The sequence below is a fragment of the Oncorhynchus clarkii genome, chromosome 4 (assembly GCF_045791955.1).
Source record: "Oncorhynchus clarkii lewisi isolate Uvic-CL-2024 chromosome 4, UVic_Ocla_1.0, whole genome shotgun sequence".
NCBI classification, from domain to species: domain Eukaryota; kingdom Metazoa; phylum Chordata; class Actinopteri; order Salmoniformes; family Salmonidae; genus Oncorhynchus; species Oncorhynchus clarkii.
The window spans coordinates 73,031,586-73,055,500 of NC_092150.1; the positions used below are offsets into that span (position 1 = coordinate 73,031,586).

Genomic DNA, 23,915 nt, shown 5'->3' on the forward strand with positions numbered 1-23,915 from the left:
AGCAGACGTAAAATAACAATAGCGAGACTATATACAGGGGGGTACCGATACAGAGTCAATGTGCGGGGGCACCGGTTAGTTGAGGTAGTATGTAGGTATAGTTATTAAAGTGACTATGCATAGATGAGCACAAAAAGTAGCAGTGGTGTAAAGAGGGGGTGAGGGGGGCACTGCAAATAGTCTGGGTAGCCATTTGACTGGATGTTCAGGAGTCTTATGACTTGGGGGTAGAAGTTGTTTAGAAGCCTCTTGGACCTAGACTTGGCGCTCCAGTACCGCTTGCCGTGCGGTAGCAGAGAGAACAGTCTATGACTAGGGTGGCTGGAGTATTTGATAATTTTTAGGGCCTTCCTCTGACACCGCCTGGTATAGAGGTCCTGGATGGCAGGAAACTTGGTCCTAGTGATTTACTGGGCCGTTCGCACTACCCTCTGTATTGCCTTGCAGTAGGAGGCCTAGCAGTTGCCATACCAGGCATTGATGCAACCAGTCTAAATACTCTCGATGGTGCAGCTTGAAGAACCTTTTGAGGATTTGAGGACCCATGCCAAATCTTTTCAGTCTCCTGAGGGGGAATAGGTTTTGGCGTGCCCTCTTCACGACTGTCTTGGTGTGCTTGAACCATGTTAGTTTGTTGGTGATGTGGTCACCAAGGAATATGTAGCTCTCAACCTGCTCCACTGCAGCCCCGTAGATGAGAATGGGGGTGTGCTCTATCCTCTTTTTTCTGTAGTACACAATCATCTCCTTTGTCTTGATCACATTGAGAGAGAGGTTGTTGTCCTGGCACCCCACGGCCAGGTCTCTGATGATGTCGGTGATCAGGCCTACCACTGTTGTGTCATCGGCAAATTGAATGATGGTGTTGGAGTCATGCCTGGACATGCAGTCATGAGTGAACATGGAGTACAGGAGGGGACTGAGCACGCACCCCTGAGGGGCCCCTGTGTTGAGGATCAGCAAGGCAGATGTGTTGTTACCACCTGGGGGCGGCCCGTCGGTATGCAAATTGGAGTGGGTCTAGGGTTTCTGGGATGATGGTGTTGATGTGAGACATGACCAGCCCTTCAAAGCACTTCATGGCTACAGACATTAGTCCCACGGGTCGGTAGTTATTTAGGCAGGTTACCTTAGTGTTCTTGGGCACAGGGACTATGGTGGTCTGATTAAAACATGTTGGTATTACAGACGCGGACAGGGAGAGGTTGAAAATGTCAGTGAAGACACTTGCCAGTTGGTCAGCGCATGCTCGCAGTACACATCCTGGTAATCTGTCTGGCCCTGCGACCTTGTGAATGTTGAACTGTTTAAAGGTCTTACTCACATTGGCTGCGGAGAGCGTGATCACACAGTCTTCCGGAGCAGCTGGTTCTCTCATGCATGTTTCAGTGTTATTTGCCTCGAAGCGAGGCATAGTTGTTTAGCTCGTCTGGTAGGCTCGTGTCACTGGGCAGCTCTCTGCTGTGCTTCCCTTTGTAGTCTGTAGTGATTAGCAAGCCCTGCCACATCCGACGAGCATCAGAGCAGGTGTAGTATGATTCGATCTTATATTGACGCTTTGCCTGTTTGATGGTTCATCGGAGGGCATTGTGGGATTTCTTATAAGCTTCCAGGTTAGAGTCTCGTTCCTTGAAAGTGGCAGCTCTAGCCTTTAGCTCAGTGCGGATGCTGCATGCAATCCATGGCTTCTGGTTGGGGTATGTACGTACGGTCACTGTGGGGATGACATCATCAATGCACTTATTGATGAAGGCAATGACTGATGTGGTGTACTCCTCAATGCCATCATAGGAATCCCGGAACATATTCTAGTCTGTGTTAGCAAAACAGACCTGTATCTTAGCATATGCTTCCTCTGACCACTTTTGTATTCATCTAGTCACTGGTGCTTCCTGCTTAATTTGTGCTTGTAAGCAGGAATCAGGAGGATAGAATTATTGAGTGCGAGGGAGAGCTTCGGATGTGTCTCAGTGCGTGGAGTATAGGTGGTCCAGAATTCTGTTTCCTCTGGTTGCACATATAACATGCTGATCAAAATTTGGCAAGACGGATTTAAGTTTCCCTGCATTAAAGTCACCGGCTACTAGGAGCACCACCTCTGGGTGAACGCTTTCTTGTTTGCTTATAGTGGAATACAGCTCAATTCAATTCTGTCTTTGCGCCAGCCTCTGACCGTGGTGATATGTAAACAGCTACAAAGAATACTGATGAAAACTCTCTCGTGGGTAGTGTGGTCTTCAGCTTATCATGAGATACTCTACCTCAGGCGAGCAATAGCTCGAGACTTCCTTAGATATCGTGCACCAGCTGTTGTTTACAAAAATACATAGACCGCCACCCCTTGTCTTACCAGACGCCGCTGTTCTATCCTGCCAGTACATCGTATAACCAGCCAGATGTACGTTCATATTGTCGTCGTTCAGCCACGACTCCGTGAAGCATAAGATTTTACATTCCTTGTCAAGATTATGGGAAATCAGAAGGGGGGGAAAAAGGTTTTCACGTCACTGTATATCACCGTGGCAAGGCATATGAACTAACGAGTTATAGGACAGACACCGCAATTATCACAACACATAGGTTGTAATATGGCTTTTTTTCCCTGGTTTGTTTTCCCCAGTGATTTTAGCCACGCACCGCTACTGCTCTCGAATGCAGCCTCCCTGCCTCCCTGCCTGCCTGCCTCCCTGCCTCCCTGCCTGCCTGCCTCCCTGCCTCCCTGCCTCCCAGCCTCCCTGCCTCCCTGCCTCACTGCCTCACTGCCTCCCTGCCTCCCTGCCTCCCAGCCTCCCTGCCTCCCTGCCTCCCTGCCTCCCTGCCTGCCTGCCTCCCTGCCTCCCTGCCTCCCAGCCTCCCTGCCTCCCTGCCTCCCTGCCTCCCTGCCTCCCTGCCTCCCTGCCTCCCAGCCTGCCTGCCTCCCTGCCTCCCTGAGCAACAAGAGTGAACTCAACAGACAATATCGCACAGAGCTGAGGAGAGGATGGGGTGAGGATGAGGACGGGAAGGAGGGAGACTCAAAATATCTTGTAATATATTGTAATATGGCTTTTTTCCCCTGGTTTGTTTTCCCCAGTGATTTTAGCCACGGACCGCTACTGCTCTCGAATGCAGCCTCCCTGCCTCCCTGCCTGCCTGCCTCCCTGCCTCCCTGCCTGCCTGCCTCCCTGCCTTCCTGCCTCCCAGCCTGCCTGCCTCCCTGCCTCCCTGCCTCCCTGCCTCCCAGCCTCCCTGCCTCCCTGCCTCCCTGCCTCCAAGCCTCCCTGCCTCCCTGCCTCCCAGCCTCCCTGCCTCCCTGCCTCCCTGCAGGCAGCCTGCCTGCCTCCCTGCCTCCCTGAGCAACAAGAGTGAACTCAACAGACAATATCACACAGAGCTGAGGAGAGGATGGGGTGAGGATGAGGACGGGAAGAAGGGAGACTCAAAATATCTTCCTTTCCACACATACAACCTCTCACGTAGTTTACCATTCATTTCCATGTACCCTCCGTCCCTCTCTGAGTTTCCTCTAACAGTGTTTTCTGTTAAATACAGCTCACTTCAGCCTCAGTGTGTAAGGCAAGTGAAGACAAGGTGGCCATTTTTCCTGTCAACAAACTGATAGAGATCTCACTAGAACTGTCACAACATTCTAGAACACTTGAGAACAGAACAGGCTGTGAGACCGAACCAAAGCAAAGCCTTATTTACCCCAATACTCCCTCTGTCACCAAAACTTGGAAATACCCGTTTGATATGGTTTGATATTCTGCGGCTGAAATGCTCACGCACGTGTTGGGATGTTGTTGAAACAGCCACAGCCGATGAGTCCACTTATCAAACCTCTAAGTGACACTGAAGAGGTTACTTTATGTTGCTGATCGCTGTATTGTTGGGGTTAAACAAATTAGTAAAGTGTCAGTAGAAGCCTGCTTGGCTGAACGTCAGTCACGGTTAATAACGCTCCGGCTAGTAGGAAAGTTTCTGGTTGGCACAGATCTAAGATCAGCTTAGCCTCACCCAATGTTAAGCTATAATTAACTGCTCTTCAGTATTAGAGAAACTCTCAAACGCTCCCCCTTCATATCCTTCGTCATCTCCTTCATCATCTCCTTTGTTATCTCCATAATCTCCTTGTCTCCTCTCCTTCACCACAGCTGATCAGAAAGGAGCTGATGTGATGCAGAAAGCCCTCCCAGCCATCACCTTGACTGATCCAGTCCCACTAGATCATTGGAGATGAGGAGAGAGAAAGTCCTGTTGGAGTGGCGTTGTGGCTGAGTCAGTGGGTTGGTGAGAGGGGCTGGAGAAAAGAAGAGGAGGAGAGGAGAATGGAGTATGAGAGCTGAGGAGTAGGGAGGAGAGGAGAGCAGAGGAGAGGAGAGGAAAAGAAGGGAGAGGGTAGAGGAAGAAAGGAGAAAGAGGAGAGGATAGGAAAGAAGAGGAGAGGGGATGAGAGGAGATTATTTAAAAGAAATCAGACAAGAGTAAAGGAGAAGAAAGTAGAGAAGCGAAGAAATCTTACCTAGTCATTGTGGCGGTGGGGGACTGCAAATGCAGGCTTTTTAAGCATTTTTTTTTTTACTCCATCGTCATCACAGGCAGAGTAAGATGAAGCTGATGTCATACAAGTACATTCTCTCCACAAACATAACCCCAACCACAGGACATACTGGAGGCACAAATATCCACTGGCTATGTAGTTCCCTAGAATCCAATGGACTGGGTTAGTATACGGTAGAGAGTGGAGAATCACATTTGCTTGGTCTGGGTTCAGTGTAGGCTGGGCCGGTTAGTTCAAAGCTGACCTGAGAGCATAACCAATTAGAGGGCAGCCCACACAGCCCACATCTAAAAGGAGGGGGCCAGAGGACTTAATTGACCAGATACGTTTTAATAATGCAGCCCACACACCACACACACACACACACACACACACACACACACACACGCACACGCACACGCACACGCACACGCACACACACGCACACGCACACGCACTCACACTCACACTCACACACACACACACACACATGCACTCTCCGACCACTCAAACACTTCACTTCCCAAGTGGCTATCACGTTGCCTCTCTTTAATTTCTATTTTCTTCGTTTTTTTCATCCCTTCTTTCCTGGGAAGAGATGAAGTGAGGGACATTGGAAAGAGTTATGTAAAAGAAGGGGGAGAGATATTTTTAGGATGTGCATTCCCCAGTTCCAAACAGATTCTCCAATATTTTTTAATCATAGGAATTGACATCATACAGTACATAACCATTGGCAACCTCAGAATGTGTCAGATCAGATCATGTTTCATCATTTTTAAATAGTTGATCCAAAAAATCTATCATCTTGGCACTGTAGATTATCATTGCTTAGGAAATGTGTTCGGCCTGCAGCCTCAATTCTTGGGATGTGTCGTGACCACTTAAAGTTGGGATCATCCTAGAGAAGCGTCTTCTCCTTTTCACACTGTTCTGAGCTATAGTTCGAATCAGATTTTGATTATTAGTTAAATTGTGTTGTTTTTATTTGGTCATATTGCTTTCACATTACCAAATGTGAAAATAACAAAAACTCCTAAACAAAACCACTTGTCCATGCAAGTAATTTGTTTATTAGACAAAAATGCTCATGTTAAATCATCTATGATTATCATGAAGCATCACTTGTGTGTTCCAATCTTCATATTACTTTCGCTTTGGTCTTCCAACAACATGCGTGAGGAAACCGCACAATATCCGCTCTGTCATGTGAATAGGGTATGTTCAGTAGCCTGTATCCCAGTATAGCCCCAGTCTCCCCAAATCTGCATCGGATGAGCTCATAAATGCAATGCTGCTACTCATATAATGTTTCAGAGATATTAAGTTATGATGCTGTGTGTAGCAGTTCATCAAATGTTCGCAGTCAAACAACCAATACTACTGTGCAACACTGGTTCTTTTCCTGTGTTTGGTCCGGACAGCATTCTCTCCTGCAGCGAACTGCGTTATGGAACTGAAATACTGAAATAAAGTCTTTGTGTATGAACGTGAATTTTGTTTGTGTGCAGGTGTTGTATGGCTGTATTTGAATGTGATCAAGGAAGTGTGTTCTGTGTATTTTAATGTATGTGTGTGTGTGTTGTGCGAGACAACCCTTTTTGAGCAAACCATGGTGCATTGTTTAGTGTGCTCCCAAGTGTGGATAGAGTGTTCACACCAGTCCAAACAGACCGAACTAATGCCATGTGTCCACCAGATGCACATGCGTTTTGCCGTATGTTGTTATAGCAAGATGTCTAGCCCGTATTTTCCGTACTAGGTGCACATGTGCTTTGCAAGGCTGCAGAGCGGTTTGCAGCGTGGAGAAAATCATCTTCGCCCTGTTCGACCAATAATTAGAACAGATTTAAATTATTCTCCTATGAAGCTACTGGTTTCATAGGTTGGCAGAGCTACCAACAGACTGGTACTAGGACGCATTACAACATCTAGCTGATTTCATAGGCTGGCAGAACTACCAGCAGACTGCTACCAGGACGCATTACAACATCTAGCTGATTTCATAGGCTAGCAGAACTACCAGCAGACTGCTACCAGGACGCATTACAACATCTAGCTGATTTCATAGGCTAGCAGAACTACCAGCAGACCGCTACCAGGACGCATTACAACATCTAGCTGATTTCATAGACTGGCAGAGCTTCCAACAGACTGGTGCATTACAACAATTCATCTATTTTGTTTCTATTCTTCTGTCACATTAATCTCTAGCAACATCAATAAATTGAACTGGTTGTCGCTGTATACGGTACCGATTTCAAATCATGATGGCATGCTAACAGTTATGTGTGTATTCATTTTGTTGGTTTGCACTACACAAGCGTAGTATTGATGAATTGCGCCAGTGTCATTCTTATCCGGAGTCAAATTTCCAGTCATTCAGATGGTATCTTCTCATCTCTAACTACAAATCAAATCAAATTTTCTAGTTCCGACCATGCAGTAATATCTAACAAGTAATCTAACAATTTCATAACTACCTTTTACACAAAAGTGTAAAGGAATGAATAAGAATATGTACATATAAATATATGGATCAGCGATAGCCGAACGGTATAGAGTACAGTCTATACAGCGGGGAGAACAAGTATTTGATACACTGCCGATTTGGCAGATTTTCCTACTTAAAAATCATGTAAGTAATTTTTATCATAGGTACACTTCAACTGTGAGAGATGGAATCTAAAACAAAAATGCAGGAAATCACATTGTATGATTTTTAAGTAATTAATTAGCATTTTATTGCATGACATAAGTATTTGATCACCTACCAACCAGTAAGAATTCCGGCTCTCACAGACCTGTTAGTTTTTCTTTAATAAGCCCTCCTGTTCTCCACTCATTACCTGTATTAACTGCACCTGTTTGAACTCGTTACCTGTATAAAAGACACCTGTCCACACACTCAATCAAACAGACTCCAACCTCTCCACAATGGCCAAGACCAGAGAGCTGTGTAAGGACATCAGGGTTAAATTGTAGACCTGCACAAGGCTGGGATGGGCTACAGGACAACAGGCAAGCAGCTTGGTGAGAAGGCAACAACTGTTGGCGCAATTATTAGAAAATGGAAGAAGTTCAAGATGACAGTCAATCACCCTCGGTCTGGGGCTCCATGCAAGATCTCACCTCGTGGGGCATCATGGATCATGAGGAAGGTGAGGGATCAGCCCAGAACTACACGGCAGGATCTGGTCAAAGACCTGAAGAGAGCTGGGACCACAGTCTCAAAAAAAACCATTAGTAACACACTACGCCATCATTGATTCAAATCCTGCAGCTCACGCAAGGTTCCCCTGCTCAAGCCAGCGCATGTCCAGGCCTGTCTGAAGTTTGCCAATGACCATATGGATGATCCAGAGGAGGAATGGGAGAAGGTCATGTGGTCTGATGAGACAAAAATAGAGCTTTTTGGTCTAAACTCCACTCGCCGTGTTTGGAGGAAGAAGAAGGATGAGTACAACCCCAAGAACACCATCCCAACCGTGAAGCATGGAGGTGGAAACATCATTCTTTGGGGATGCTTTTCTGCAAAGGGGACAGGACAACTGCACCGTATTGAGGGGAGGATGGATGGGGCCATGTATCGCAAGATCTTGGCCAACACCCTCATTCCCTCAGTAAGAGCATTGAAGATGGGTCGTGGCTGGGTCTTCCAGCATGACAACGACCCAAAACACACAGCCAGGGCAACTAAGGAGTGGCTCCGTAAGAAGCATCTCAAGGTCCTGGAGTGGCCTAGCCAGTCTCCAGACCTAAACCCAATAGAAAATATTTGGAGGGAGCTGAAAGTCCGTATTGCCCAGCGACAGCCCCGAAACCTGAAGGATCTGGAGAAGGTCTGTATGGAGGAGTGGGCCAAAATCCCTGCTGCAGTGTGTGCAAACCTGGTCAAAAACTACAGGAAATGTATGATCTCTGTAATTGCAAACAAAGGTTTCTGTACCAAATATTAAGTTCTGCAGTGGCTCGGGAGGTTGTTGTCCTTGATTATCTTTTTGGCCTTCCTATGACATCGGGTGTAGGTGTAGGTGAACTGGAGGGCAGGTAGTTTGCCCCCGGTGATGCATTGTGCAGACCTCACTACCCTCTGGAGAGCCTTACGGTTGTGGGCGGAGCAGTTGCCGTACCAGGCGGTGATACAGCCCGACAGGATGCTCTCGATTGTGCATCTGTAAAAGTTTGTAACTGTTTTTGGTGACAAGACAAATTTCTTCAGCCTCCTGAGGTTGCAGAGGCGCTGTTGCACCTTCTTCACCACTCTGTCTGTGTAGGTGGAACATTTCAGTTTGTCCGGGATGTGTATGTCAAGGAACCCAAAACATTCCACCTTCTCCACTACTGTCCCGTTGATGTGGAGAGGGGGGTGTTCCACGATTATCTCCTTTGTTTTGTTGACGTTGAGTGGTTAATTTCCTGACACTACACTCCGAGGGCCCTCACCTCCTCCCTGTAGGCTGTCTCGTTGTTGGTAATCAAGCCTACCACTGTAGTGTTGTCTGCAAACTTGATGATTGAGTTGGAGGCATGCATGGCCACGTGGTCAGGAGAGGGCTGAGAACGCACCCTTGTGGGGTGGAGATGTTGAACCCTACCCTCACCACCTGGGGGTGAGGACCCAGTTGCACAGGGCGGGGTTAAGACCCAGGGTTGCGAGCTTAATGATGAGTTTGGAGGGTATTATGCTGTTAAATGCTGAGCTGTAGTCGATGAACAGCATTCTTACATATGTATTCCCCTTGTCCAGATAGGTTAGGGCAGTGTGCAGTGTGATTGCGATTGCGTTGTATGTGGACCTATTGGGGTGGTAAGCAAATTGGAGTGGGTCTAGGTTTTCAGGTAGGGTGGAGGTGATATGATCCTTGACTAGTCTCTCAAAGCACTTCATGACGACGGAAGTGAGTGCTATAGGGCGAGAGTCATTTAGCTCAGTTACCTTAGCTTTATTGGGAACAGGAACAATGGTGGCCCTCTTGAAGCATGTGAGAACAGCAGACTGGGATAGGGATTGATTGAATATGTCCGTAAACACACCAGCCAGCTGGTCTGCACATGCTCTGAGGACGCGGCTAAAGAGTTCTTCTGGGCTGGCAGCCTTGCAAGGGTTAACACGTTTAAATGTTTTACTCACATTGGCTGCAGTGAAGGAGAGCCCACAGGTTTTGGTAGCAGGTCGTGTCGGTGGCACTATATTGTCCTCAAAGCGAGCAAAGAAGTTGTTTAGTTTGTCTGGGAGCAAGACATCGGGGTCCGCGACGGGGCTGGTTTTCTTTTTGTAGTCCGTGATTGATTGACTGTAGACCCTGCCACATACCTCTCGTGTCTGAGCCGTTGAATTGCGACTCTACTTCGTCTCTATACTGACGCTTAGCTTGTTTGATTGTCTTGCGGAGGGAATAGCTACACTGTTTGTATTCGGTCATGTTTCCGGTCGCCTTGCCTCGATTAAAAGCAGTGCTTCGCACTTTCAGTTTTGCGTGAATGCTGCCATCAATCCACGTTTTCTGGTTGGAGAAGGTTTTAATAGTCGCCGTGGGTACAACATCACCGATGCACTTGCTAATAAACTCACTCACCGAATCAGCATATACATCAATGTTGTTGTTCGATGCTATCGGGAACATATCCCAGTCCACGTGATCGAAGCAATCTTGAAGCGTGGAATCAGATTGGTCGGACCAGCGTTGAACAGACCTGAGCACGGGCGTTTCCTGTTTTAGTTTCTGTCTATAGGCTTGGAGCTGTAAAATGGAGTCGTGGTCAGATTTGCCGAGCGAGGGAGGGCTTTGTATGCGTTACACCAGAATATGCCAGGGGGCTGTACCGACTCTGATAACGTATCCCAAGTGAGCCATGTTTCCATGAAACAGAGAACGTTACAATCTCTGATGTCTGTCTGGAAGGCAACCCTTGCTCGGATTTCGTCTACCTTGTTGTCAAGAGACTGGACATTGGCGAGTAGTATACTCTGGAGTGGTGGGCGATGTGCCCGTCTACGGGGCCTGACCAGAAGACCGCTCCGTCTGCCCTTTCTGCGGCGCCGTTGTTTTGGGTCGCTTGCTGGGATTCGATCCATTGTCCTGGGTGGTGGACCAAACAGAGGATCCGCTTCGGGAAAGTCGTATTCCTGGTCATAATGTTGGTAAGTTGACGTTGCTCTTATATCCAATAGTTCCTCCCGGGTGTATGTAATAAGACTTAGGATTTCCTGGGGTAACAATAGCCGTCATGATCACCTATGCACAACGCATCACCGGGGGCAAACTACCTGCCCTCCAGGACACCTACACCACCCGATGTCACAGGAAGGCCATAAAGATCATCAAGGACATCAACCACCCGAGCCACTGCCTGTTCACCCCGCTATCATCCAGAAGGCGAGGTCAGTACAGGTGCATCAAAGCTGGGACCGAGAGACTGAAAAACAGCTTCTATCTCAAGGCCATCAGACTGTTAAACAGCCACCACTAACACTGAGTGGCTGCTGCCAACACACTGACACTGACTCAACTCCAGCCACTTTAATAATGGGAATTGATGGGAAATGATGTAAATATATCACTAGCCACTTTAAACAATGCTACCTTATATAAATGTTACTTACCCTACATTATTCATCTCATACGCATACGTATATACTGTACTCTATATCATCGACGGTATCCTTATGTAATACATGTATCACTAGCCACTTTATACTATACTATGCCACTTTGTTTACATACTCATCTCATTTGTACATACTGTACCCGATACCATCTACTGTATCTTGCCTATGCTGCTCTGTACCATCACTCATTCATATATCCTTATGTACATATTCTTTATCCCCTTACACTGTGTACAAGACAGTAGTTTGGAATTGTTAGTTAGATTACTTGTTATTACTGCATTGTCGGAACTAGAAGCACAAGCATTTCGCTACACTCGCATTAACATCTGCTAACCATGTGTATGTGACAAATAAAATTTGATTTTGATTTGCAGCCTGACACCTCTCCTCAAATCCATGAATATATTAATTATACTGCAGAATAGTGGAGTGGAGACAGGAACCAGCTCTACCCAGGTGTGTGTGTGTTTGTGTATAGTCTGACAGTATGCACTGCTTCTCACTACTGCCCTGCAGCCAGAAAGACACTGAGATACAGAGAGGGAGAGGGAGAGAGAGAGAAAAACACCTAGAGAAAGAGAGGGGGAGGAGGGGGATTGGATTTGGGGAGTAAGTGAAAAAATATCATCTAAAAGATGGACACGGGAAGAGAGAGTAAGGGAGAGGGGAAGATTGGATGGGAAGAAAATGAGAGGGAGAGCTGTGTGTACAGCCGTGTGCATGTGTGAGAGGTGTGTGACGTTTAAGATGAGGGAGGAACATTTTTGGGGGCCTTATAGTCCATTACAGCATATTGGATGATTGTCATTCGTAGTCCATTCACCCACCTCAATGTAACATCAATAGGTTAAGGATACTACATGATACTCTAATTTTCCCTATACCCATCATGAGGTTACTACAACCTAGCCTATGAATGTAAGTTTAAAACAAAGGTGCTCAGGTCAAGAGGAAAATTTAGAGTAATCTAGTTGATTTCGGGTGTAATCATTAGTCCAATAGTTGCAAACGAGAGTTTGTATTAGACACATTCTGATATTTTTATCTCCGTTTCGTTCTGTTTAAGAAACTTTTTTTCTACAGAATCAGCTAAATGAATTCACCCCTGATCACACACAAACACAGTTCACTTTCATAGCAGCCACATACAAACAGCATGATCATTTTCTCTCACCTTTTCCTTTCGCTTGTGGACGTCCGTGCACAACACCAGGATGTCTGTGAACAGGCAATAAAAAAAAACTTTCCAAGCAAACCGTCATATCATAACTGCGAACCACTACACACATTGTTGTCACCATATTCAACATAGCTAGAATTAACGCGTTAGTAAACCCGCTTCAATCATGCAGTACAGTGTACAGACAGCAAGCATTTTAGCAGGTGGCAATGAATTAATAAAACCAAAAACTTACCTCAACTTGGAAGATATCCAGTGTTGTATAGCCATAGCCAGCTAGCTAACAAAGCATCCCTCTCTGTTTGAGCTGGGTATTTCAGTCGGCTAAACTAGCTAGCTGCATTTACAAGCTAAGTGAAAATGAAAAAAATGCAATGAAATCTCTCTCTCACTTCTCCTTCATTTTGAAAGAAATTAATTTGTTCAAAACTGTTCAACTATTGTCTTTCTTTCTCTTTTAGTCAACTATTCACCACATGTATGCACTGCTAGCTAGCAGTGCTACTCTTTCAGTACTATATTAATTATCTGATATTTTAATTGGGTGGACAACATGTCAGTTCATGCTGCAAGAGCTCTGATAGGTTGGAGGATGTCCTCCGAAGTTGTCATAATTACTGTGTAAGTCTATGGAAGGGGATGAGAACCATGAGCCTCCTAGGTTTTGTATTGAAGTCAATGTACCCAGAAGAGGACAGAAAGAAGCTGTCCTCTGGCTACACTGTGGTGCTACCCTACAGAGTGCTGTTGAGGCTACTTTAGACCTTCATTCCAAAACAATGTGTTTTCATCATTTATTTGGTGACATTAATATATTTGGTATAGTTTTATGTAAAAAGGATAACTTTTTAAATGTTTCACTATTTTTATTTTTATAAAATACATTGAGGAGGATGGTCCTCCCCTTCCTCCTCTGAGGAAACTCCACTGGTGTGTATGTGCATGCATGTGTGTCCAGTTCAACAGAACCGGATGATACTCATGTTCATGAGTTGTGTATCATACGTCATTGGGGCCCCTTGACTAGTCAGGGAACAACAGGGATGAGCAGAGCCTATGGAACAGGACCACTTTAGGGGCTCTTGTTCCAATCCCTGTAGCCAACAGGGCAGAACCAGGCCCAGACAGACAAAGAGAAGGAGAAGGAGAGAGAGAGAGAGAGAGAGAGAGAGAGAGAAAGAGGAGAGGGAGAGAGAGTGGAAGAGAGACAGAGGATAGAGGGAGAGGGAGGGGAGGGAGAGAGAGTGGAAGAGATAGAGAGCAAAAAAGGGAGGAGAGATAGGACATGGATAATGATGGGTGATCCAGGGATGGTGTGATTCGTCATACATACAGCCCATGATTTTCATGTTAAAACTCTCAAATGGCTGCAGTGTGCATTTTTGAAGATCATTTTTGGATCAGATGTGGGCTTGAATCCTACATAGTGGTTGACTAACTCCTCTTCATTCACCATTTGATACCCAACCCTTAGCTAACTCTTCAATAATGCTATTTATTCTACTTCCTCTCCTCTTTCCTCTCTCTCCTTCCCTGGGGGAGTGTGGTTCTGGTCAGAAGTGATGTGTTCAGGTATATCAGGCCTGGTTTGATGACTGAGTCGACCCACGTTGGTCCTTTTTTATTCATGAAGCACCATTAGGAAGTCTTGAAGGGCTTCTTTTAAAGTGCTGATTCCAGGTCAAAATGACTAGTTGGGGATAGATGACCATTGGGACCTAGGTAGAGACTGATAGGGTGTTCATAGGCTTTTAACCATTCATTAAACTACATCTAGATGGATGAATGAATGGATGGATTGATGGCTGAAGGACAAGTGGAATGATTGGACAAAGTGATGAAAGGTAGAAGATGAACCATTGATGAAAGGTAGAGAAGGAGGGAAGGAAGAGTAATATGTGTTCTGGTCCAGTCCTCTCCTCTCGAATCAGTCCGGTAATTAGGTGCCCAATAGAGTTTTAAACACCTCTACCCTCACCTTGGTCTTAGCTCAGCATTATTTATCTCACTGTAGAAATCAATACACACTGAGGAAGATTCTTAATCTACACAGTTTCTGTGTTGTAAAATGCAAATCAGTTATCACCAGCAATATCCTTCTGTCTTTCTTTTTTTCTCTTTTTGTCTAATACTATTACTTTTACTCCCTCTCTGTGTCTCTATCTCTCTGTCTCTATCTCTCTCTTAGCTCCTACATAAATGTTCTCTCTCTTTTTTCTCTGTTTTCCAGGATCACATTCGTCCACCTGCCATTCCAGAGTAAATGGCTGTACATCGGCACAGAGAAAGGAAACATCCACATCGTCAACGTGGAGTCGTTCACACTCTCAGGCTACGTCATCATGTGGAACAAAGCCATCGAACTGTGAGTGGAGCTTACACTGGTGGAATGGAGAGCCCTATCAAAGAACATCTTACAGTTGTAGGATCTTAATTTGATCACTCTTTTGTTGCTGAGACTTTTCAGTGCGGGAAATGCAGATGAACTTCATGATTTACATAAATTCACTGAAAATCCATACTGACACACGGTTATATAAACAGTATTGCACTTTTATTGTAGCCTACTCAAGCAAAATTATGGAATCAATATTCAAATCCTGTTGCTACAGGATTATTTTGCTGTGACAATATAGGTCAAATTCAGATCCTACATCTGTAGTCTCTCTAGGCTTAATCCACAACTGGTGGCTTTACTAACCGCAGTTGTGAAGGAGAAAGGATGTGAATCACTAGTTCTGAATCTTAGTTACTAGACCTCTTCAACACTAGTATTAAGACACTGCTATTTCACAGGCTGTTTGTGTTGCTGTTGACATACCTCATGTTGTTTCTGCTCTAGAGCTCTTGCATAATTCACTCGTGACCTTTTTAGCATTTTCCTCATCCTGTCTCTTCCTGTCTCATAGTGAGGGATGGAACAGGTGTCTCTTAAGATCAGTGTTGGCCATGTACAGATGTCCTGTGTCAACAGTGCTGAGGGGAAAGGGAGAAGGAAAGTAGAGGAGAGGGGAAGGGGGAGGGGAGAGGAGATGAGACAGGCAAGAAAAAGAGAGAAGAGGAAGAGAGGATAGGAAAGAGTCTGGGGTTGATAGAGGAGGGTGGGGGTTTAGGAGAGGTGAAGGGTAGACGAGAGGAAGGAGAGAGGAAGTAGAGAAATAGAAGGAGGTCGGGGGTAGACAAGTAGGAGAGAGGTAGAGGTGGGTTACAAGGAAGGAAGTAGTGTGAATGGGTGACAGTATGGGTCTCTAAGGAGTCGTGCCTGCCAGTCCTGAAGCTGCCATGGTATTTCCAGACTAAAAGTGTGTGTGTGTGTGTGTGTGTGTGTGTGTGTGTGTGTGTGTGTGTGTGTGTGTGTGTGTGTGTGTGTGTGTGTGTGTGTGTGTGTGTGTGTGTGTGTGTGTGTGTGGCCCATATCCAGTCCTGATGACAACAGTATTTCTGCACACAAAGGCTTTATGATTATACAGGAGCTTCAGATGGCACTTTCTCTCTCCTTCTATCTCTCCCTTCTCTCTCTCTGTACCTCTCTTTTTCTGTCTCATCTTATTGTGGGCTGCGGGTATGCAAGGTAGATACCTCTCCTGCCTTTATCTTCTCCTATTGTCCTCTTTGGAGCTGTCATCAGAGAGGGACTGTGGAGTGGGCGGCTCAGAGACAATGTGCTCTCTATTTTACACCACCTCAGTATCACACTGCATAGAAAGAAAGACACCCAAGCAGAGCACAGAACATTACAGAGTGGAACAGAACACTGTCAAGAAGATTACCGGACGTACTGCAGCACTCAGTACTATAGCAGAACACTGTCGTTCAGTTCGGTTCTGTTTTAGTTTAGTAATATGTGGAGAAAAGACCCAAGTACTTGTAGGTAACAGTAAGGTATTGTCATGTCTTTACTATCACTAAATGTGAAGACTGTTATTTTATCAAATCAATTCTCTATGTGTAATTATTATTACGTGATTAAACTAATCATGTAAACTTAATTAACTAGGAAGTTGGGGCACCAAGGAAAATGTTGATTTACAGAGGTATAATTTTCCAAATATAACTCTTCAGATATTTTTTATGTCTGATTGATTAGCCATTCTCATTAATGTATTATTATTACCTTGTTAGTCTCATTTTTAAAATGTTTAAATTTCACCTTTATTTAACCAGGTAGGCAAGTTGAGAACAAGTTCTCATTTACAATTGCGACCTGGCCAAGATAAAGCAAAGCAGTTCAACACAGACAACGACACAGAGTTACACATGAAGTAAAACAGACATACAGTCAATAATACAGTATAAACAAGTCTATATACGATGTGAGCAAATGAGGTGAGATAAGGGAGGTAAAGGCAAAAAAAGGCCATGTTGGCAAAGTAAAAACAATATAGCAAGTAAAACACTGAAATTGTAGATGTGTAGTGGAAGAATGTGCAAAGTCCAAACGTCGTAAAGTTCTGCACGAACAAACGAATAAAATATGAATCAGCAATATTCAAATTTGCTTAATTTTTTATTTACTAACTAACTAAATAATCACAGAAATACACAACAAACTGTAGATATGTCACGCCCTGACCCTAGATAGCTTTTTATGTCTCTATTTTTGGTTTGATCTGGGTGTGATTTGGGTGGGCATTCTATGTTCATGTTTCTATGTTTTCGATTTCTTTGTATTTGGCCAGGTATGATTCTCAATCAGGGACAGCTGTCTATCGTTGTCTCTGATTGGGAATCATACGTAGGTAGCTTTTTTCCCTCCTTCTGTGTGGGATCTTGTTCTTTGTTTGTGTGCAATTAGTTTGCACAAGGAAGCTGTTTAGTCGTTGTTTTCTTTATTGTTTTGTTTTGTCTAAAGTTTAACTTCAGTAATAAATATTATGTGGAACTCAAGGAACGCTGTGCCTTGGTCTCATCCTCCCGACGACAGCCGTTACAAGATATTGGTTACTAACAATGATAGAAAAGTCCCTAGTGGGCTAAGCCGATATGACAGCTTGGTAGACAAAAGGAAATGGGTGGGACTGAGAGAGCGGGAAAGACAAATTGGATTCATTACACACAGTCTATAATTATATTAATTGAAATGCCAATCCTTTGCACATGAACGGCCGCTCTTTCGAGAATAATTGCAATGTATATATATTTACGCCCATATGTCGTTGTTGTCTTCTCTGTTGGAATCCTTGATCGTCCTGTAGGGTTAATCAGAGTCTCTGGTTAACTTTCCTAGAAGTCACAATGTCTTTCGTGGTTGTAGGTGGTTAGAATGTATGCTTCAGAGTACCACACAAACATATTCTCATAGAATAGATGCTTTGGCGGTTGACAGTATTCTCGTTCTAGACTTACATCATTTCTAGCTGCTGACTGGTAATAAAACATCTAAGATTTGCTCTTATTCTATAGGGATCGATATTCTCAGAGTTTAATCAGCGAGTATTATCCTCTGTCGAACAAGGGCGGTTCTATGACTTTCGAAAATGTAGGAATGGTCCGTGGACACTAAAGGGACAGTTATGACAAGTGTTTCATTTGGTGATCTCATGAAGGACAGGAAACACATATAACGGTATCTCTTAACCTCTAGCGTCGAGCAATCCCGTATCCGGGAGCGTAATCATAGCCTCAAGCTCATTACCATAACGCAACGTTTCCTATTCATTAAAATCGCAAATGAAATGAAATAAATATATTGAAACACAAGCTTAGCCTTTTGTTAACAACACTGTCATCTCAGATTTTCAAAATATGCTTTAACCAAAGCTACACAAGCATTTGTGTAAGAGTATTGATAGCCTAGCATAGCATTAAGCCTAGCATTCAGCAGGCAACATTTTCACAAAAACAAGAAAAGCATTCAAATAAAATCATTTACCTTTGAAGAACTTCGGATGTTTTCAATGACGAGACTCTCAGTTAGATAGCAAATGTTCATTTTTTCCAAAAAGATTATTTGTGTAAGAGAAATAACTCAGTTTTGTTCATCACGTCTGGCTAGGGAAAAAAACGAAAATGCAGTCACTTACAACGCCAAACTTTTTTCCAAATTAGCTCCATAATATCGACAGAAACATGACAAACGTTGTTTAGAATCAATCCTCAAGGTGTTTTTCACAATTCTATTCGATGAAAAATCATTCCTGGCAGTCGGTTTCTCATCAGAGTCAAACGGAAAAATACTGCAGCTGGAGATTACGCAATAATTGCGACGGAGGACACCAAGCGACCACCTGGTAAATGTAGTCTCTTATGGTCAATCTTCCAATGATATGCCTACAAATACGTCACAATGCTGCAGACGCCTTGGGGAAAACGTGGAAAAGGTAAGCTGACTCCTAGCTCCTCCACAGCCATATAAGGAGTCATTGCCATGAGGCGGTTTCAAATAATGCGGCACTTCCTGATTGTATTTTTATCTGGGTTTTTTCTGTAACATCAGTTCTGTGGCACTCACAGACAATATCTTTGCAGTTTTGGAAACGTCAGAGTGTTTTCTTTCCAAAGCTGTCAATTATATGCATAGTCGAGCATCTTTTCGTGACAAAATATATTGTTTAAAACGGGAACTTTTTTCATCCAAAAATTCAACCAGTTATCACCCTCCCTGTAGTCTTAGAACTACCCATCCCGGATCCGGTATATTTGTCATCAGCAGCGCTGAATAGCATAGCGCAACAGTCAACAAATATTACTAGAAAATATTCATATTCATGAAATCACAAGTGAAATATAGCGAAACACAGCTTAGCCTTTTGTTAATAATCACTCTGTCGTCTCATATTTTGAAATTATGCTTTACAGCAAAAGCAATACAAGTGTTTGTGTAAGTTTATCGATAGCCTAGCATAGCATTATGTACACTTAGCATCAGGAAGCTTGGTCACGAAAATCAGAAAAGCAATCAAATTAACCGTTCACCTTTGATGATCTTCGGATGTTTTCACTCACGAGACTCCCAGTTAGACAGCAAATGTTCCTTTTGTTCCATAAAGATATTTTTTATATCCAAATACCTCCGTTAGTTTGGTGTGTTATGCCCAGGAATCCACCGGAAATAGCGGTCACGACAACGCAGACAAAAATTCCAAATTATATCCATAATGTCAACAGAAACATGGCAAACATTTTTTATAATCAATCCTCAAGGTGTTTTTCAAAAATCTATTCGATAATATATCAACCGGGACAGTTGGCTTTTCACTAGGATCGGGAGGAACAATGGCCGACTCTCTCTTTTGCGCAAAAATCACTCTGAAAGCCCCCACCTGACCACTTACGTAATGTGGTCGTTCACGCTCATTCTTCAAAATAAAGGCCTGAAACTATGTCTAAAGGCTGTAGACACCTTAGGGAAGCCATAGAAAAAGGAATCTGGTTGATATCCCTTTCAATGGTCAATAGGGATTCATAGGAACACAGAGCTTTCAAAATAAGAGTCACTTCCTGATTGGATTTTTCTCAGGCTTTTGCCTGCAATATCAGTTATGTTATATTCACAGACAATATTTATACAGTTTTGGAAACTTTAGAGTGTTTTCTATCCTAAGCTGTCAATTATATGCATATTCTAGCATCTGGTCCTGAGAAATAGGCCATTTACTTTGGGAACGTTATTTTCCCAAAAATAAAAATAGTGCCCCCTAGCTTCAAGAGACCAGTCATCACCTTCCCTGTAGTCATCACTTAAACCAGTCATCACCCTCACTGTAGTCATCACATAAAGTTACACTGTGTGTGTTTGACTCACTTCTGTGTACTGAGCTACTTTACCAGGAACTGCTGACCACACACGCAGTGACACACAGTTCATGTGTCCTCTCTCTCTCCCTCCCGGCCCTTCCTCCTTTTTATTCTTGTATGTTGCCTCTTGCTGCCCCTGCCTGTCTGTATGTGTGGGTGTCTGTGTGTGTTTGTGTGCTCCCTCCCACCTAGTCTCAGCCCTCACTGGGTCCTAACTGGGCCTAGAGATCAGGCCCTACTGTACCATCCAAACCTCCTGGCCTGTCGGATGTGATGCTCATGGATAGACCCAGCACTGCCCGTGGGGAGTAATCTATCACCCAGTCCTCCAGGAGACCCAGAGCACTAGAAGAGCTGACCCACCAGTCCTCACACTCCACTCCACCACAGGGGTTGGCTGCAGATTGATTGGCTGAAAATTACAGTCTGAAAGAAAGAATGAAAGCCTTGAGATGAATGTCACCCTCTGTGATGAAAGTCACCTTCTCTGACGAGTCACCCTCTCTGATGAAAGTCACCTTCTCTGATGAGTCACACTCTCTGATGAATGTCACCATCTCTGATAAATGTCACACTGTCTTATGAGTCACCCTGTTTGTTGAATGTCAGACTCTTTGATGAGTCACCCTGTCTGATGAATGTCACCCTCTCTGATGAATGTCACCCTGTCTGAAGAAAGTCAACCACTTTGATGATTCACCCTCTCTAATAAATGTCACCCTATCTGATGAAAGTCACCCTCTCTGATGAGTCACCCTCTCTGATGAATGTCACCATCTCTGATGAATGTCAACCTGTCTGATCAGTCACCCTCTCTGATGAGTCACACTCTCTGATGAATGTCACCATCTCTGATAAATGTCACACTGTCTTATGAGTCACCCTGTTTGTTGAATGTCAGACTCTTTGATGAGTCACCCTGTCTGATGAATGTCACCCTCTCTGATGAATGTCACCCTGTCTGAAGAAAGTCACCCACTTTGATGATTCACCCTCTCTAATAAATGTCACCCTATCTGATGAAAGTCACCCTCTCTGATGAGTCACCCTCTCTGATGAATGTCACCATCTCTGATAAATGTCACACTGTCTGATGAGTCACCCTGTTTGATGAATGTGGCCCTCTTTGATAGGTCACACTCTCTGATATGTTCGCCAAAAGAGAGATCAGGGTCCAGAGTAACGCCGAGGTCCTTCTCAGTTTTATTTGAGACGACTGTACAACCATCAAGATGAACCTGTTGAGTGTAGGGGGCAGTATTTTGATGTTTGGATGAAAAACTGCCTATTTCTCAGGCCCAGAATATAGAATATGTATAGAATTGTCAGATTAGGATAGAAAACACTCTAAAGTTTCCAAAACTGTAAAAAAAAAAAAAATATTTGAGTATAACAGAACTGATATTGCAGGCAAAAACCTGAGGAAAGTCCAACAAGGATGTGCCTAAGATAAACAAATCTCCCTGTTCCATCGCATGCCTTCCCTCCATTTAAAGGGATATCAACCATATTCCTTTCTCTATGGCTTCCAGATGATGTGAACAGTCATTAGACATGGTTTCAGGCTTTTATTCTGAAAAATGAGCGAGAACGATCACATCGCGTCAGTGGATGGGTTTTGCATGCGCAACAGCTTGGAGTAGACATTTTCTCTCTCTCTCCTATTGAAAAAGCTACGGTCCGGTTGAAATATTATTGATTATTTATTGTAAAAACAACCTGAGGATTGATCATAAAAAAATGTTTCTACGAACTTTACGGATACTATTTGGAATTTTTGTCTGCCCCGTCGTGTTCGCTCGAGCCTGTGGATTTCTGAACAAAACCTGCCAACCAAATGGAGGTATTTTGGATATAAAAATAATCTTTATGGAACAAAAGGAACATTTATTGTGTAACTGGGAGTCTCGTGAGTGCAAACACCCGAAGATCATCCAAGGTAAGCGATTAATTGTATTTATTTTCTGACTTTCGTGACCAATCTACTTTGCTGCTAGCTGTTTGTAATGTTTTGTCTGCTGAGAGAGATGTCCGAACATAAACGCTTGGATAGCTTTTGCTGTAAAACTTTTTTGAAATCTGACACTCCAGGTGGAGCTTCTAGCGAGGGCAATTTTTGGGCTCCACCATGTTTCATTGAAATGTACAGCTGTGTGTCATCCGCATGGCAGTGAAAGTTAACATTATGTTTTCGAATGACATCCCCAAGAGGTCAAATATATTGTGAAAACAATAGTGGTCCTAAAACGGAACCTTGAGGAACACTGGAATTTACAGTTGATTTGTCAGAGGACAAACCATTCACAGAGACAAACTGATATCTTTCCGACAGATAAGATCTAAACCAGGCCAGAACTTGTCCGTGTAGACCAATTTGGGTTTCCAATCTCTCCAGAAGAATGTGGTGATCGATGGTATCAAAAGCAGCACTAAGGTCTAGGATGCAGAGCCTCGGTCTGACGCCATTAAAAGGTCATTTACAACCTTCACAGGTGCAGTCTCAGTGCTATAATGGGGTCTAAAACCAGACTGAAGTATTTCATATACATTGTTTGTCTTCAGGAAGGCAGTGAGTTGCTGCGCAACAGCTTTTTCTATTTTTTTTGAGAGGAATGGAAGATTCGATTTAGGCCGATAGTTTTTTAAATATTTTCTGGGTCAAGGTTAGGCTTTTTTAAGAGAGGATTTATTACTGCCACTTTTAGTGGCACGTTTATTATGTTCAACATAGGAGGGCCAAGCACAGGGAGCAGCTCTTTCAGTAGTTTAGTTGGAATAGGGTATGCAGCTTGATGGTTTAAAGGCCATGATTATTTTCATCATTGTGTCAAGAGATATAGTACTAAAACACTTGAGTGTCTCCCTTGATTCTAGGCCCTGGCAGAGTTGTGCAGACTCAGGACAACTGAGCCCGTAATTTGCTTGCTAATGATCATGATCTTTTCCTCAAAGAAGTTTATGAATTTATTACTGCTGAAGTGAAAGCCATCCTCTCTTGGGCAATGCTGTTTTTTAGTTAGCTTTGCGACAGTATCAAAAATAAATTTCGGATTGTTCTTATTTTCCTCAATTAAATTGGAAAAATAGGATGATCGAGCAGCAGGGAGGGCTCTTCGATACTGCACGGTACTGTCTTTCCAAGCTAGTCGGAAGACTTCCAGTTTGGTGTGGCGCCATTTCCGTTCCAATTTCCTACAAGCTTGCTTCAGAGCTCAGGTAATTTCTGTATACCAGGGAGCCAGTTTCTTATGTCAAATGTTTTTAGTTTTTAGGGGTGAAACTGCATCTAGGGTATTGCGAAAGGTCAAATTGAGTTCCTCAGTTAGGTGGTTAACTGAATTTTGTCCTCTGACAATCCATGGATAGGCAGAGGGAGTCTGGAAATGCATCAAGGAATCGTTGGGTTGTCTGAGAATTTATAGCACGACTTTTGATGCTCCTTGGTTGGGGTCTGAGCAGATTATTTGTTGTGATTGCAAACATAATAAAATGGTGGTCCGATAGTCCAGGATTATAAGGAAAAACATTAAGATCCACAACATTTATTCCATGGGACAAAACTAGGTCCAGAGTATGACTGTGGCAGTGAGTAGGCCTAGAGACATGTTGGACAAAGCCCACTGAGTCGATGATGTCTCCGAAAGCCTTTTGGAGTGGGTCTGTGGACTTATCCATGTGAATGTTACAGTCACCAAAAATGTGAATATTATCTGCTATGACTACAAGGTCCGATAGGAATTCAGGGAACTCAGTGAGGAACGCTGTGTATGGCCCTGGAGGCCTGTAAACCGTAGCTATGAAAAGTGATTGAGTAGGCAGCACAGAATTCATGACTAGCTCAAAAGACGAAATTGAAATTTTTT

General features: G+C 43.9%; 1 protein-coding gene across 1 annotated transcript in view; it reads left to right on the forward strand.

Moving 5' to 3' along the window:
* Positions 1–23,915, forward strand: part of LOC139407246 (syntaxin-binding protein 5-like) — a 126,806-nt gene that overhangs the window by 54,205 nt on the left and 48,686 nt on the right. The window contains exon 5 of the mRNA XM_071150849.1: positions 14,546–14,680. Within this exon, the coding sequence (XP_071006950.1) occupies positions 14,546–14,680 (135 nt within the window). The remainder of the gene's footprint in view (positions 1–14,545; positions 14,681–23,915) is intronic.